This window comes from Antennarius striatus, chromosome 24, assembly GCF_040054535.1.
Source record: "Antennarius striatus isolate MH-2024 chromosome 24, ASM4005453v1, whole genome shotgun sequence".
NCBI lineage: Eukaryota > Metazoa > Chordata > Actinopteri > Lophiiformes > Antennariidae > Antennarius > Antennarius striatus.
In genome coordinates, this window is record NC_090799.1 from 8,401,750 (window position 1) to 8,417,691 (window position 15,942).

Sequence of the window (15,942 nt, forward strand, 5' to 3'; positions counted from 1 at the left end):
GAAAAATATTAGTACTGTATCAAACAATGCATTTCGTAGATGAATACGTCATCACTTAGGGACAGAGTGAATGACCTAGTAATTCCGCGACTGACTCTCCGTCGCTCGGTTTAGGTCGTGTGCTTTGCCGGGCAGTAGTAATCGGCTTCTTGTCCAGCTCGGCGCTGAAGCTTCGGGGCTGCCCATGAACGGCACCATGGCCGCGTCCTCACACCGGATAACGCTGGGGCCGTTGGTGGCCGCCATTGACCAGGGGACGAGCTCCACCCGCTTTTTGGTAGGACACACCGGCGCGCAACCACAAGGACTCCCGGGGGGGTCGTTAGCTGTGTTGTGTTCAGTGGCCGCACATGCCTGGATTTTCTGGGTTATGTATTTCACATTGAGCGATCAGCCACAGAACCGGGATATTTCCAGTGCTTTTCTTCATTATACGTTAAATTTCAACATTAAATGTTGAATCAACTACGTTTTGTTTTTTTTAATCATAATGATTGAGGGAAGATGTCGCTCTCTTCAGAGTCGCCCCTTGGTCGTAGCTGTCCGAATTAATTTAGATTTAGTCCGAATTAATTTAGATTAATCCTGTCATGCAGAATATATTTTGGAGTTTAAAAAACAATCTAACCTTTTTTTTTGTTAATTTTATTTACCCCATACTGGTTTGTAAAACTCTCCCTCCAAGCTAAAATGCATTAAAAAGGAGTCCAGAAAAACTGGTTATGTTTGAGAATTGTTTGAATGTTTGCAAATTCTAAAAACAATGGGAATTTAGAAAGCCCTTCTTGCATCAGGAATGATAAAGTAAATTTAAGTGAGATCTGGGTGTCTGAAGCGGCTCTTCTCCCCCCTCTCTCTGAAGGTGTTTAATTCCAAAACGGCGGAGCTCCTCAGCCATCATCAGGTGGTGATAAAACAGAGTTTCCCCAAAGAAGGGTGAGTGAAACGATTGTATCGGAAGGCCTGAAGCTGCAAGTTTGAAACTTATCAGTCTTTTTTGTTTTCAGATGGGTGGAGGAGGACCCCAGAGAGATTCTGCAGTCGGTGTATGAGTGTATGGAGCGGACATGTGAAAAACTCACCCAGCTCAATATAGACATCTCAAACATTAAAGGTACTCACACGTAACTCCCCCTCTGCATAGGTTCATTGCACAGATTGAAAACCTCTGGAACTTTTCTTGCAGCTATTGGAGTGACCAATCAAAGAGAGACCACGCTCGTCTGGGACAAAGAGACGGGGGAGCCCCTCTACAACGCAATCGGTAAAGCTTTTTGGTCTCTGTCCAGACAGTTTGTTTCCTTCCTGGTTAGTTGATTTAACCGCTGTGTCGCTCCTCAGTTTGGCTGGACTTGCGGACACAATCAACAGTCGAACGGCTGATCAACAAAACTCCAGGAAGGAATAAGAACCACCTGAAGGTGAGCTCCTTTCTTTGTTGTGCTTCAGCTTCATTTTTCCGACATGAGCTGTGCTTCCTATCAGCATTGATGGTTTCTTTCCTTCTGATAATGCAGCATAAAACTGGACTCCCGATCAGCACATACTTCAGCGCTGTAAAACTCCGCTGGCTGATGGACAATGTGGATGAGGTCCGTGACGCCGTGCTGTCTCGCCGTGCCATGTTTGGTACCGTGGACTCCTGGCTCATCTGGGTGAGAAAAGTCTTCCTGCCTTGGTTTTTGCACAGATGTCAGATGATGGCGTCTGAATGTGATGGATTTCTGACGTATGTCCAGTGTTTGACGGGGGGGAAGTCGGGCGGGGTCCACTGCACAGACGTGACCAACGCCAGCAGAACCATGCTGTTTAACATTCACACGATGGAATGGGACCCAGAACTTTGCAAGTATGATGTCTGTATTTCATTTCAAAATGCCTCTTATTTAATATTTTAATCAATATTTGGAATGTATTCTAGAATATTATACCACCACAGTATTTTCTGCACTATAAGGCGCACTGAATTACAAGGCGCATATAATAATAATTTAAAAAAAGATTAAAAAAACTAGCGGCTGTAGTTGCGCTAACGGTCCACTAGATGGAGCAGTCATGACTGTCTGAGTCTTCTTCTTTTCCTTTCGGCTTTTCCCTTCAGGGAAAAGCGAACCGATTGCCTCCATCAAACCCTGTCTTCTGCATCCTCTTCTCTCACACCAACTACCTTCATGTCCTCTTTCACTACATCCATAAACCTCCTCTTTGGTCTTCCTCTAGGCCTCCTGCCTGGCAGTTCAAAACTCAGCATCCATCTACCAATATATTTACTATCTCCTCTGGACATGTCCAAACCATCTCAGTCTGGCCTCTCTGACTTTATCTCCAAGACCTCTAACATGTGCTGTCCCTCTGATGTACTCATTCCTGATCCTATCCTTCCTGGTCACTCCCAGAGAGAACCTCAGTATCTTCATCTCTGCTACCTCCAGCTCTGTCTCCTGTCTTTTCCTCAGTGACACTGTCTCTAGACCAAACAACATCGCTGGTCTCACCACAGTTTTGTACACCTTTCCTTTCATTTTAGCTGAAACTCTTCTATCACACATCACACCTGACACTTTCCTCCACCCGTTCCATCCTGCCTGTACACGCTTCTTCACCTCTTTTCCACACTCTCCATTGCTCTGGACTGTTGACCCTAAGTACTTAAAATCCTCCACCTTCTTGATCTCTTCTCCCTGTAACCTCACTCTTCCACTTGGGTCCCTCTCATTCACACACATGTACTCTGTCTTGCTGCGGCTAACCTTCATTCCTCTCCTTTCCAGGACAAACCTCCACCTCTCTAGCTTCTCCTCCACCTGTTCCCTGCTCTCACTACAGATCACAATGTCATCTGCAAACATCATAGTCCATGGAGATTCCTGTCTAACCTCGTCTGTCAGCCTGTCCATCACCATAGCGAACAAGAAGGGGCTCAGAGCTGATCCCTGATGCAGTCCCACCTCCACCTTGAACTCCTCTGTCACACCTACAGCACACCTCACCACTGTCTTACAGTCCTCTAAAATACAGTACTACAGTATTACAAAATAATGTAGTAAAAAAAATGAACAAAATCTAAAAACAATCAAATTAGATTTTATTTATTTAATTTTATTTTATTTGGCAAATTATACCATATTAAAAAACCTCATATTAAAAACTGGTTAAATTCATTACGATAGGACCACTCAGTTCGCACAGGGCAGATTATTTTCTGATCTCAAGTTCGAAGCAGATATTTAAGCTCCGACGTTCATCTTTTGTTTATTAAATAAATCTTGTTTCGATCAATCAGTAGTCCAGTCGGAGGTGAGGTGCAGCTATTTGCTGCTGCATTGTGTGTTCTAAATCATTTTAACCAGTTTTTAATGTCAGGCTGCTAATTTACTGGCAAATGCGACTCTGTTTTACTCCTAGAACTGACTTTAACGTCTTTGTCTCACCGCTGTGAATCTCACAGCATGTCGCTGCCAGACAAAATTCACAAGCCTAAATGCCCCCCCCCCCCCCCACACACACACAGTAACGTGTTGTTTCAGGTATTAACTACATTTGCAAAGGCTGGGAGTTCAGCTTTGAGGGTCTTGCATTCACCTTTATGCCAGTTTCTCTGTGTGTTTCCTCAAACTAATAGAATGGACCGACACTAGATTCCAGATTCCAGACCAATTAAGTTTAAAGTGGGTTATTTCCAGCGCCACAGTGGTTGGGAAATACTGAGATCAGTCAGTCAGTCAAACTTTATTAATAGAATTGTTGAAAGTTCCCTATTTTGCTACGTTATGGTAGCTGGTCACTGGTGCTCTCTGCAGGCTGCTCTGTCGTCAGACGGCAGGTCAGTGAGAGCGTCACTTCTGCTAAGCCCGTTAAGCCCCCTGCTAAGCCCCCTAACCGTTGTTAGGGGGCGTAGTCCGCCCAGATTACCGGCCAGAGTGCCTTCTGAGGGTGCCCCCTGGTGGCGTTGTGCGGCATAACTGCCGGCTTTTTTTTCAGCGATCTTGTTTTTAACCAACGTTAATATTAATATTAATCCATATATAAGGCGCACTGCGGGTTTCTGAGAAAATTATAGGCTTTTAGGTGCGCCTTATAGTGCGGAAAATATTGTATTTGTCATAAAAATTCCTGCAACCGTGTTTTAATTTAACGTTTTATTTGTAATTGTATTCCTTATCAACCGTGAGCTTAAAGGAAGTGAAAGTTCTTCTGTTTATTTTATAAGTGCAGAATTAACCAGATTTTGATTTTGGAATAAAATTTTTATTTCAAAAAGATTTTTCAAAGTCTGTTTGTGAAATTGATTCCGGTGCTTTTGATCCCATCAGATATTTTGGTATTCCTATGGAAATCTTACCCAGAGTTCGGAGCTCCTCTGAGATCTACGGCCTCATGGTAAGATCACATGAATCAACTTGTCGCTGTCGTTCTGTCAACGTTTCATTCTGATGATTTCTAGTCTGACTCTTGAGCCTCCAGGATACTAATAAGATAACAAAGGAGTGTTTTCTGTGTGTTCTAAGTGCACAACGGTCAAAACCCTTTTAGGCATTTTTTTTGTGTTTGTTTGTGTGTGTGTGTGTGTGTGTGTGTGTGTGTGTGTGTGTGTGTGTGCCATTTTCTCTTTTCTCTTGCTGGTAGAAAATAAGTTCTAGTCGGGTGAGTAATACTTGCCATCGTTGTTTCCCCTCACTGCGCAAAGTTTACCCATCCTGCTTCTCTGGCCCGAACAAAAACTCCCATCATGCAGTGCATTTCCAAGATGTGGAAAAACGTTAAAATTCCAGTCACATTTTCTAACACACTGTTGCTGAATAACGATAACGGTTCATAATGTTTTTATAGCTTTGATGTTATCCATCAAATTACCATGAATCTAATTAAAACAACCATAATGTGACCCTGACTTGACTCTGCAGGCAACTTTTAGCAGCTTAAGCTAAGAAGCTACTGTAGCTCTCAATGCAGGGAAAGGCTGTCCAGGAAGTGCTTCCATCCAGAGCACAGGGTCAGCGGTGGGTCGTGAAAATAGCTGAGCATCTATCAGCTATGGAGACGGATGTTGGCAAAGTGGTGGAGACCAAACCTGGAGCATAAAAGAAATTCAATAGCTCGCAAAAAATGATGTAAAAACAGAAATGTGAGTTTTATCAAAGTGAAACTCTGTTGGAAATGTACTTGATGGTCCCTCACTGCTTCTGTTGTGGCATGTGATTCGATTGGTCTTTGACACACGCAGCTTTCAGGCCACCTCCCATCACGTCTCCTAAATCTCTTCACTCTTTGTTTTTTTTAAACGACCAACTTGATCCTCTTAAACCTCAAACCAGGACGATGTAGGAGTGAAGATATTTGAACCAATCTGGGGGGTGGGGTCACGACACCTCTTGGCTCCCTCACTGTGATAGAATTAAAGATGGTGTGTTGAATTATTTGACTCCATGCAGTCAAATAATTCCCTTTCGTTTCTAGGTTTGTCACGCAGATCAAACATTTTGCTCATGATAAACACATGCACCAATAAAAATAAGTGTCATCAGATTTTACCGTTAAACCAAGCTAATCTTCTCTTCTGACAGAAATCTGGAGCTCTTTCTGGTATTCCCATTTCAGGGGTGAGTCTATATCTTCATCTTTCCTTGTCTCGTTACGTGTTCGTACGGTTTTCTGATTGACTGGAGTGTTTTTTCTTTCCTAGTGTCTCGGAGATCAGTCGGCGGCGCTCGTTGGACAGATGTGTTTCCGGGACGGACAAGCTAAAAACACGTGAGTGATTTCATGATGCGTCCGTCTCTTCAGATTCCATTTTGTGTGACTGAGCGTTTCGCTTCTTTTCCCTGGAATAGGTATGGAACTGGCTGCTTTCTCCTGAGAAACACGGGACAAAAGGTCTGTGACCGAACATCTGTATTCAGGTCTTAGGCGGGACGCCGTTCCATCTTTCTTCTGTCTCTCCTTTTGCAGCCCGTCATGTCTGATCACGGCCTCCTGACCACCGTGGCGTACAAACTGGGCCGGGACAAGCCTGCCTGTTACGCATTAGAGGTACAGCTTTATCCTATATTTTCTTTTTTGTCAAACTCACCTCAGATTTAATTGTATTATTCCAACATTTCTCCACCAGGGCTCCGTGGCCATTGCAGGAGCTGTGGTTCGCTGGCTGCAGGACAACCTTGGGATCATTGGATCATTGGAAGAGCTCGGTAGGATTGAAAAGGAATCAGACGTGATGCCTTTATTTAACTATGTAAGTGTCTGAAGATGAGATCAATATTTAATCTTATCCACAGAGAAGCTGGCAGCGTCGGTCGGTACATCCTACGGCTGCTACTTTGTTCCTGCATTTTCGGGTCTTTATGCGCCTTATTGGGAGCCCAGTGCAAGAGGGTAGGACCAAGACCGACTCTGTAGGGTAATAAATACTTTAAAAATCACTGCTGAAATTGTCTTTCTGTCCCTGTCGCAGGATCATCTGTGGGTTGACGCAGTTCACCAATAAAAGCCACCTCGCATTTGCTGCTCTGGAGGCTGTTTGCTTCCAGACCCGGGAGGTAAGCATGTTCCCGTTCATCTGCGGAAAGTATTTAGGTCTGACATCCTGCAGAACCTGAGCAGAAAAAATACATTCAGTGCAAACATAAATAGTTCCCTCTCTTTAAGACGAATTTTATTGCAGTGAAAGTCACAAAACTTCTTTCAGAAGCAGACATGCGTGTAATTACTGAGGCGTTTGTGATGCAGATACTGGATGCGATGAATCAGGACAGCGGCATCCCGCTGACGCAGCTCCAGGTGGACGGAGGAATGACGTCCAACAGGTTGCTGATGCAGCTGCAGGCCGACATTCTCTGCATCCCCGTGGGTAAGATTCACCATGGAGGCTCATCGGGTGTCTGGTGATGCCACACGAAAGCGATAGAGATGCACATCAGAAAGAAATAAACAGGAAACTGTTGCACCAGCAGCCAAAATAATGTTGGCGGTCATGCTGTGGTGCTGCCACCTGCTGGCACATTGGCTGTATTACTCCATTGGACTGTTGTGACTGAACCAGAACTTCTAAATAATTTACATGTAATTATTCAACTATTCAACAATGATTTTCAGTGAGGCCGTCCATGCCTGAGACCACGGCCCTGGGGGCGGCGATGGCGGCGGGATCAGCGGAGGGGGTCAGCGTCTGGAGCCTGAGGTCGGAGGACCTGAGCGAAGTCACGTCTGAGAAGTTTGAGCCCCAGATCAACCCTGAAGGTAGCATCAGCGTCTACTTCTGTTTATTTGTCAAGTCTCCAAACAGCTAAAGTGAGGGGTGTTGTTGTGCACGTTTTGCAGAAAGCGAGTTTCGATTCGCTCGCTGGAAGAAGGCGGTGCAGAAGTCCATGAACTGGGAGACGACGGAACCTGCTGGAAATGGGAACGGTGTGTATTCAGACTTCACAGATGTTCTGTTTGTTAGACGTATGCGCCTTCTGGCTGTGCTCATCTCATTTTTCCGATCACCTAAAGGTGAAAGCAGCATCTTCAGCAGCGCCCCGCTGGGATTCTACATCGTTGGCAGCATGTTGATGTTAATCGGCGCGAAATACCTGGCAGGTTGGTGTTTACTTCGGTTTCTGCGTGAATCACAAGATCATTCCAACATCGTTTCCTCTCTCTGAATGAAACATTCTTTTGTTTTTACTCCTGTGACTTCAGGGCGCGACTAATCTTTTACCACTGGCAAATTGAGGAGGAGAGCGGGAGCAGATTCTCCTCCTGTTGGACCACCATCCGATTCCAAAGGGAATTCAAAGAGGAAGATACTCCGGATGATTTTTCACCCGGAAAACAAGAGACTAATGGGACAATTTTGTTTTAATTTGATGCATTTGTCCGCACAGCAGGTAGAATTCATTTAGCAGAGGGTGTATGCAGTATTTGGTTTTTTTTTTTAAGATTGTAAATGTCTGAGCTTAATTACGTAGAAGATGCTTCAGACTATCCTGATATTTCCACATGTTTTGGGAAGTTCTCCATTTAATTTGCATTACATATCCTTCATGTCATTTGAGACCCTTCACCATGAGCTACAGAGGAATATTTAGAGCACTTTATATTTTTTATTCACTCCTGCAGAGGCCGTGTGTTAACAGATTGTGATATATGCAGTTGGGATTCAGACACAGGAGCAGCAGCTGGAAGAGTCAAATGTGTTGCAAGGAGAAAATGTGATGAATTTAAGGAGAATAGTAAGAAAAGAAGGATCCCAAAGAGCTAGAAACCAGTGGAGTACGCAATGAAGGGACAAAAACTTCAACAGCTATGAAGTTATTTATTAAGTTGATTTCATCAGTCAGCAACTTGAAGCTTATTTTGAAATATTGTAGAACATTACGATTAAAACCACTGGGCTGTTACCATAACTTGTGGTATTTAAGTTAATTTAAGGCTGTGAAAACTTTTAAATCCACTGGAAACCAATTTTTATTGAATTCTCTCGCAGGTACAAGCCTGCAAATATGCCAGTTTATTTTTTTTATTTGAGTATATTTAGTTGAAAAATTGTGAGAAATTTCCGGGGGGAAAAAATCCCTGTCTCATAATGTGAAATCAATCCTAACAGAGGAGGCAGAAACCGGTAAAATAATGTCAGTATTCTGTTGTTCTGCATTTGCTGTATTTGTCTTTTTATTGTCTGTATAATCAATCTGAAATCACCTTCAAAAGCTGTAAGTTATGGGACACAAATTGTGAAGACTTCAGAATAAATGCAGAGTTTCTGATGTTGGACCGAAAACTGTGAAGAAGTGTTTTCACACAGAGCTTTGTGTCGTATTGACAAAGTGGGAGCGTCTCCAGGTTCCCGCCCTTTCACAGTAGAATTGATGTGTGTGAACATGTCTGAGTCTTTGTAGCATTGAAGAAACGTTCAACTGTAAAGGTAATGTGAAGGTTGATGGATCTGTGATGAGGAACTTCAGTTTGAAATGAGGAAGTATTCCCACGTTATGTATGACAACAGATTTCATAATAAATGTATTCACATTCACTGAATTTGAACTGTTGTCGGTTTGATTTGGTGTCGACTGCCTCAGTTTAATAGCTTTGAATAGCATTGATTGAAGAAACTAAGCATTTGTAACATTAATTTATAATTTGTATTTTATTTTGATAATATTAAACACCAAATGACCCCATAATGAAAAGATGACAATAAATAGAAATAGTATTCACAGTCCTGCTTTCAAGATTCCATCCGCTATTGTTATAAAATACATTTTCCTGCATTAAAATATAAACAACATTTATAATGATAAGGTTAAATATCAAAATGATAAATAAAACTGTTGTTGTCGTCCTCAGTCACACCCTTTTAGACTAAAGCCGAGCCCAACCACATTTCTAAAGAAACCTGAGGTGAAATAAGGAGTGGTTTCTATTTCCAAAGAACCCACGCAGCAGATTTCCTCAGAGTTGATCACACGCTTCTTCCGGCAGGTGCGCCACGCCAGGTGAGTGAAAATACTCAGTTTGTGTTAGATCAGTTCACATTATTGTGTTTTAATTCGGGGGATCTTGCTCTAACGGACAAAACAGGATTATAGCCGACCTGCTTTATAATAACAGGCAGAGAATTGTCTTTACTTTGTCGTATTCGCGTTCAAAGTTCACCACTGCGATACTCGTTCAGCATATTGACCTAATTTGCATATTAATTTACCGTCAATGTGTAGTTTTTATGTTTGGGGAACTTTCATTTAAAATTTTAGCAATCTTTAAATAAAAACCGATTTAAAATGATCCAACTTTTGCGGGTAAAATCCGCGATTAACGTGAAAAAAATTGATCAAATGCGTAATTGTGACGTCGTCGCAGAGGCCTGTCAACCAGGAAGTGGAGTCGTGTGTGGGCGCGGCGCTCGTGCGTTGTTTTGTTTCGTGGTGAGTTCAAGGTCGGTCAGTAGATTTGGGTTACCTTGAGGCTTGTGCCATTCAGCAGCTGGCTGACGGCCGCTTCACGTTACAGGTCGCCGAGCGAATGAAAGACATTCTGGAACTAAGAGGGAGTGAAAAGAGAAGAAACAACAGCCTAACAATGGGGAACAACTACATGTACAATAACAGTGAGTTTATTTTATTATTTTTTTCGTAATAGGATACTCTTATTCTGCTTTTTCAAGCGTAGGAAATTCTAAGGACCCACTTGAGCCGGTTTGTAGTATATTTTTCAGGAGGGACGGGAGAAAAAAAAGTCACGAATTTTCTCACTATGTCATATAAGAGCAAAAAAAACAAAAAACTAATACCACACGGAATAAATAATCTGTTGAAAATTAAAACCTTGCTTTCAACTTCTCCCTGCAGTGCTCCAGCAAAAGATGAACAGATTTGTTTTTAGATTAATTCACATTATGGTCACATTAATGTGTTTAGTTCATTTAGAGTTTAGACATTGTAACTATGTCATGTTAGTTTATTTATAGTTTCTATTAATACTGTCATAAAGTTTGTGTTATTATTTAACATATAAAAGGAATGGATAAAAATCACCAAATTTGGAGGCACATGGTTTTCACTGGACTAAAAGTTGACGCTTATTAGATTTATAATTTTTGCCTTTGAGATGTAATAGAGTAAAAAAAAAGAAAGTAGAAATAGTCAAATACAATAAATGTGTATTTTTCCTCCCATCAGGCTTCCTTTCAGCTGATCTCCAGCTGTCAGAGTTCATCGAGCCCATGCAGAAAAAGAACACTATTAAAGAGCTGCTAATGATGAAACGACAGGTTAGATGGCACAAGAATTTATTGTACACGAACTTCATCGGTCATATTTATATTATTGTATATTTTATATTTGATTCTCTTTCAGATGTGGGGCTGTTCGCAGGACAACAACATCTCAGGACATAAATTTAAATCTTCAAAATTAGAGGTTTATCCCATTTACACCAGTCCTCCTCTGTTGGAGCCTGTGTACTACGTTGAATGTCCTCCAGGAAACGGTCACGGTCCTTCACCACCGGGACAAAACGCAGCCATGCAAGGTCAAGCCTCTCCGACCGCTGAAATCCAACTCACTTTATTTCACTGGCAAACACAGCAAGAGGAGCAGAAAGTTGGAGGAGTTTCTCTCGAGCAGCTGAACATGCAAGACGCAGACGGCGACACGTAAGTATTTATCATGAGTAAACGTGCATGAGCATCGTTTTCAGATGGGTTTGCTGTTAAAATTTCCTTTTCGACTCCCAGGTTTCTCCACATAGCTGTGGCTCAAGGAAAACGGGCGCTATCTTACGTGCTCGCGGCAAAAATGGCTCGCTGTGGCTCCCTGGAGATAAAGGAGCACCACGGACAGGTAAGAAGGGCTGCAGGCATTCACTACTGAATGACTGGTGACTGCGGGCGTCTTCAGGTGGCTCTTATTTCTTTGGACGCAGACGGCTCTTCACTTGGCAGCCGCCACCAATCAGCACATGATCGTTCAGGACCTATTGCTGCACGGAGCCCAGATCAACGCCAGGGACCTCTGGGGCCGCTCCGCTCTGCATGTGTGCGCCGAGAAGGGCCACTTCCTCAGCCTGCAGGTGATAAGAACTGTTCACACATCGACACGCCGATAATGTGGCTGGCTGGGGACTTAACCTTTGAACTCAGAGTCCAAAGTCAGCTGCCGCTGCAGTCATTCCTTATCTGGACGTGATTAGATCACTCAAGACTGAAGGATTATTTCTCTTTAAAAAAAACCTTGTTCGAACTTGAATGTACGTCCTCACGCAGTGAGTCACAGCGTTTGACTTCTCATTGTGTTTTTGCAGATTCACAAATTCAAATACTCAGAATTCATTAGACTGTTTTGAGTAAGTGCCATCAGGTAAACGTTTGTAGGCGTGTATCCTTTGTCTCCGCTGCTGACTGTTAATCTGTAAATGTGTCATCAGGCTGTTAATGGAAAACGCCAAACCTGTTCTGCTGGTTTATCTCTCTTCCAGAGAAACGTTCTGCTTCATGTTGTGACGAGAAGGATAACAAATTCTAAATTGTGTCACATGCTGTACATATTTTCTCCTTTTCTTAACTCTCACTTTCCCCACAGAGCATCTGGAAGGCCTTCACGCAGAGCGGGCACGCCATTGACATGGAAGTGTTCAATTACGACGGTGAGTAGATTTAATTTAGCCGAAATCCTCCATCGCGCATATTTCACGTCGTTCGTGATGAGAAGCTCCTGTTTCCATCCGCCCGCAGGTCTGACGCCGCTGCACGCAGCCGTGGTGACGCACAACGCCGCCGTTAAAGAGCTGCAGATGAAAGAACACACGTGTCTGAGAGTCACGACGGAGCTGCTGCAGAGGAAACGCCAGTGTGTCGAATGCATCAAGATCCTGCTGCTCATGGGAGCCTCGTTTGGGACGAAGGTAACTCAAAATGACATTTGATAAAATTGCACAGTGACCTGAGGTGCGTTTACTGACTGTACGATTTAGGATGATGGATTTTCATGCTAATTTTATCACCCCAGGATTTAAAAAGTGGGAGAACCTGTCTCCATATGGCTGCTGAGGAGGCGAATGTGGAACTGTTTGCCGTGTTCTTTTCCCAGCAGTCTTCTCTGTCGATAGTAAACGCCAAGGTACGTTGTTGTCGTTGATCCTGTAGTGAAACGGGTGTGACCTGCATGGGTTTGTGGGTAATCCTGTGTGTTTCCACCAGACGTTCAGCGGAAACACGGCCCTGCACGTCGTCAGCTCTTTGCAAAACCACCAAACCCAAGTGGAGGCCATGAAGCAGCTGATGAAGAACGGGGCCGACCCCAGCGCCAGGAACATGGAAAACGAGCTGCCGTCTCAGCTGGTGCCCGAAGGACCCGTCGGCAAGAAGGTGAGCGCCGCCAAAATAAAAGACGTCTGTAAATGCGGTTGTGATGTTTCTTTTTAACCAAATGATCTGTTTTTCCAGGTGAAGCAGATCCTGAAAGGGAAATATTGTCATGCTTAATTGAAGCTCAGAACGCTGTCAGTCAGACAGCACAGTCTATAAACATTTGCCAGAAGGCAGATTCCAGTTGTTTCAGTGAAACATCCAAATTGTTCATTACTATGTAATGCCTAAAAGAACTCTTCTGCATTTTTAAAAAATTGTACTCTGTCACGATAGAAACACAATTGATCTGAATGAATGTGTAGATTTCAGACAAGATTATGGACAAATGTTCATCCACATTGTATTTTTTTCACTCAAATCAGCGTTCAATATGTAGCTCCCAAAAAAATGGGCTTTAGTTTTATTTTCATGAAACTAGATTTCACCATATTACATGTTAAAGAATTGAAATGTGATGCTGTAATCGTACTTTCATCATGTTGTGTGTTGCATGAACGTAATTGTAAAATATATACTTTTGTTGTGAAAAGCTTATAGTGAAAAGTTATAGCATACTTTTTTTCTCAACTCTAAGACTTTATCATTCCACATTTACTTTTAAAGTTTGTTTTCAGGAAGTCATCTGTGATTGAAACTTAAAAAATAAAGTCTTCGACATGTTTGAATGTTTCACGTAATTATTTCAGAAGCGAAACGACACACGAACGTGTTGGATAGTTCCTGGAGCGTTCTAATTCAGTGGGCGTGTCAGATATTATCCAATCAGCAGTGAGGGAGACTAAATAAGGAGTGCCTGAATGTAAAAGCAACAATTCCTTCTGTCAGTGTTTTGTTTCAGTAAACTTCCTACAGCCTCATCTTTTGCCGTAGATTAACTGAACCCTGGATGAATCAACTAAAATTAAATCTCTAATCTCTCAAAACATTTCTCTTCTGACCTCGACTTCACTTTTTTTGCCATTCCCACATCCGAGGAATGTTTTCACTGCCACCGACGGGCGAGGAAGCCAGACGGCTGACGTGTTAGATGATTGATTTGCCAAAGAATAATCCGACTGGATGAAGTTGTGAAGTGGTTTTGGCTCAGGTGCCTGATTTTTCTGGCACCTAAAAATATTAAACACTTAAAGGAAAATGGCTGAAAGGTTTAAATTTATTCTTGCATTTAACATCAGCTTACAGGTCGTGACAGCCGTCCTCAGGTTATCCCCATTTGTCCACTCCTGGGGTACAGACAGGACATTGAAAGTTATTTATAGATGATGAAATGCCACGAGGATTCATGTAGAGGATGATGTCAGCAGTCACAAGAAGTCCAGACACTGTCTACAAACAAATGCAACTGAAGAACAAAATCACTTTTGGAAGTCTCTGCTCCTGGTCTTGTCTGGTTCTCTAAGATCCTCATTTCTTCTTCTTGTCCTGCGTACTGGTGAACCACTGGTCCAGCAGCTTCTTGCTGTAGTAAATCTGCCAGCCATGCACCTGCACGGCGATGACGATGACCAGATACAACACCGACACCGCAGAGAAGCCAAAAATGAAGCGGTACGCTTTGCCGTGCCGGTAGAGCTGCTGCGCCACGGGGAACATCTCCATGCAGCCGTAGATCAGCGGGGCGATGCAGAAGAGCCCAGCGCTGATCATGGAGATGACCAGGTAGCTGATGTTGTTACGGGGCAAAGCCAAGAAGCAAAAGACTGTAGGGATTATGCTCAGGAGGTAGGGGTACTCCCACTGGTATGGAGAGGCTACTACCTTGTGGGACACCAGGCTCAGCTGGCTCACCGTCACCTGAGAGGCAAGAGACAACAGTCACACTCAGCTCCATCACCAGTGGAGATGAAGGTTCTGGTTTATAAAGACCGGTCCTTACCTGAGCTGCTACAAGCACCCACATCAGCACGTGGACGATGTTGAGTTTACGGATTTCAGACTTTAAGGCGACGCTGCTCCAAAAAAGACAAAGTTACAGTCAGACACAAATTAGTAATGTCTGCTTATAAATGTTTCCATATTCAGCTGCACTTCTTGACCGGCATTCGTGAAGAAAAAGTTGGGATCAATGGATCCATGTTTCCTACCATGTGTTACCATTACCCTCAACATGCCGATTCTCAATTATCTAAATGATTAAAGAGCCTACCTCATCTGGTAGTGTGAGGCAACTCGCTCCCGGTGCTGAAAGTCGCTGCCGTCTGTGCCTGCTGCTCTGGGACCTGCTCGAGACGCCATGGTGAGTGTCTGCAAAAAAAAAAAAAAAAAAAGGATATGATTTAATCATAAATCAATTTTTAAAATGAGATTGCTGCTCTGATTCCAGCAGTTTAAAATAATGTATACTTGTCGAATGAGAAGCTCATCAAATACATTAAATTAGTAGTTTAATCATATATGAGCTGCAAAAGAGTTGACAACTGTGTTTTACTCGTGCATGAACACAGCTTTGTTTCATTTAATTTTAAAAATGTTTTTTGTGCAAAAATCCGAGAAATGGTGAAATAACTACCAAAGCCGTCATAAAAATGTAAGTAACAGTACTTGTAAGTGGAGTATTTATATAAATGTACTTTATTACATTCCATCAGACACAGCTGCTTCCATTCATGTCTGGTTTGTGATCGATGCTAAGTTAGCATGGCTAGCGTTTACCGTTATTTTAATCATACACACATACAATCATGCATTCGATACGTGTATCTGCCTAACCCTCATTTCGCCGAGGCTTCATGTTGGAACGTTACCTCGAACGGTCTGGGAGCTGAGCTAGCATGCTAACTAGCCAGTTAACTGTTAAGCTAGTTTAAAGCATAGACACGGGAGACTTCCACTAAATTACTGCAGCTTCTGATTATGGGAAACTGTCACGAATCGTTCCTTTAAAAACAAATAAATGAATAAGATAGCACTTACTTTACTTACACGGTCATAAGAAGACTCACAGAGGCAGCCCTGTTAGCAAAGGTCCAGATGAGGAAGGAGGAAGATGAATGACACGGTAAGTATGACGTATTAATCTCTAATTGGCTGAACTTCTTCCGGCTCTCACTGATTGGCTGTTGTTTCCATCTCTCTGACTTTCACTTAGTCAAGTC

General features: G+C 42.9%; 3 protein-coding genes across 6 annotated transcripts; 2 read left to right on the forward strand and 1 right to left on the reverse strand.

The window, feature by feature from the left end:
* Positions 1 to 99: 99 nt before the first annotated feature.
* Positions 100 to 9,002, forward strand: zgc:172295 (glycerol kinase). 2 transcript variants are annotated; one of them, XM_068309242.1, is made up of 21 exons: positions 100 to 277; positions 863 to 936; positions 1,008 to 1,114; positions 1,187 to 1,264; positions 1,342 to 1,421; positions 1,518 to 1,655; positions 1,740 to 1,849; positions 4,314 to 4,380; positions 4,627 to 4,644; positions 5,565 to 5,600; positions 5,684 to 5,751; positions 5,832 to 5,874; positions 5,950 to 6,030; positions 6,110 to 6,188; positions 6,276 to 6,372; positions 6,452 to 6,536; positions 6,727 to 6,847; positions 7,093 to 7,236; positions 7,318 to 7,404; positions 7,492 to 7,578; positions 7,681 to 9,002. In XM_068309242.1, the coding sequence occupies exons 1-21, from the start codon at positions 185 to 187 to the stop codon at positions 7,689 to 7,691; spliced, it is 1,704 nt and encodes a 567-aa protein (XP_068165343.1). In that variant the 5' UTR covers positions 100 to 184; the 3' UTR covers positions 7,692 to 9,002. The 2 variants fall into 2 exon arrangements, with proteins under 2 accessions (XP_068165343.1, XP_068165344.1); XM_068309243.1 differs by lacking the exon at positions 4,627 to 4,644.
* Positions 9,003 to 9,361: 359 nt separating this feature from the next.
* Positions 9,362 to 13,508, forward strand: nfkbiz (nuclear factor of kappa light polypeptide gene enhancer in B-cells inhibitor, zeta). 3 transcript variants are annotated; one of them, XM_068309185.1, is made up of 11 exons: positions 9,498 to 9,905; positions 9,991 to 10,087; positions 10,659 to 10,750; positions 10,836 to 11,134; positions 11,216 to 11,321; positions 11,404 to 11,550; positions 12,060 to 12,123; positions 12,212 to 12,381; positions 12,486 to 12,596; positions 12,677 to 12,844; positions 12,923 to 13,508. In XM_068309185.1, the coding sequence occupies exons 1-11, from the start codon at positions 9,762 to 9,764 to the stop codon at positions 12,959 to 12,961; spliced, it is 1,437 nt and encodes a 478-aa protein (XP_068165286.1). In that variant the 5' UTR covers positions 9,498 to 9,761; the 3' UTR covers positions 12,962 to 13,508. The 3 variants fall into 3 exon arrangements, with proteins under 3 accessions (XP_068165287.1, XP_068165286.1, XP_068165285.1); XM_068309186.1 differs by lacking the exon at positions 9,498 to 9,905 and adding an exon at positions 9,362 to 9,476 and having other exon boundaries at positions 12,677 to 13,508; XM_068309184.1 differs by having other exon boundaries at positions 12,677 to 13,508.
* Positions 13,509 to 13,986: 478 nt separating this feature from the next.
* Positions 13,987 to 15,880, reverse strand: LOC137591287 (protein jagunal homolog 1-B). The gene is made up of 4 exons (XM_068309187.1): positions 15,761 to 15,880; positions 14,994 to 15,091; positions 14,724 to 14,796; positions 13,987 to 14,641 (listed from the first exon to the last, which is right to left on the reverse strand). The coding sequence occupies exons 2-4, from the start codon at positions 15,080 to 15,082 to the stop codon at positions 14,252 to 14,254; spliced, it is 552 nt and encodes a 183-aa protein (XP_068165288.1). The 5' UTR covers positions 15,083 to 15,091; positions 15,761 to 15,880; the 3' UTR covers positions 13,987 to 14,251.
* Positions 15,881 to 15,942: the final 62 nt, after the last annotated feature.

Bases quoted from the DNA above. Each gene is read 5' to 3' on its own strand.
- LOC137591287 (XM_068309187.1), bottom strand. From the start codon at position 15,082: ATGGCGTCTCGAGCAGGTCCCAGAGCAGCAGGCACAGACGGCAGCGAC. The intron at 14,797-14,993 runs GTAGGCTCTTTA...TTTTTGGAGCAG, and splicing joins GCCTCACACTACCAGATGAG to CGTCGCCTTAAAGTCTGAAA. The intron at 14,642-14,723 runs GTAAGGACCGGT...CTTGCCTCTCAG, and splicing joins GGGTGCTTGTAGCAGCTCAG to GTGACGGTGAGCCAGCTGAG.
- zgc:172295 (XM_068309242.1), top strand. From the start codon at position 185: ATGAACGGCACCATGGCCGCGTCCTCACACCGGATAACGCTGGGGCCG. The intron at 1,265-1,341 runs GTAAAGCTTTTT...GTCGCTCCTCAG, and splicing joins GCCCCTCTACAACGCAATCG to TTTGGCTGGACTTGCGGACA. The intron at 6,373-6,451 runs GTAGGACCAAGA...TCCCTGTCGCAG, and splicing joins TGGGAGCCCAGTGCAAGAGG to GATCATCTGTGGGTTGACGC.
- nfkbiz (XM_068309184.1), top strand. From the start codon at position 9,762: ATGATCCAACTTTTGCGGGTAAAATCCGCGATTAACGTGAAAAAAATT. The intron at 10,088-10,658 runs GTGAGTTTATTT...TCCTCCCATCAG, and splicing joins CAACTACATGTACAATAACA to GCTTCCTTTCAGCTGATCTC. The intron at 12,382-12,485 runs GTAACTCAAAAT...TTATCACCCCAG, and splicing joins GAGCCTCGTTTGGGACGAAG to GATTTAAAAAGTGGGAGAAC.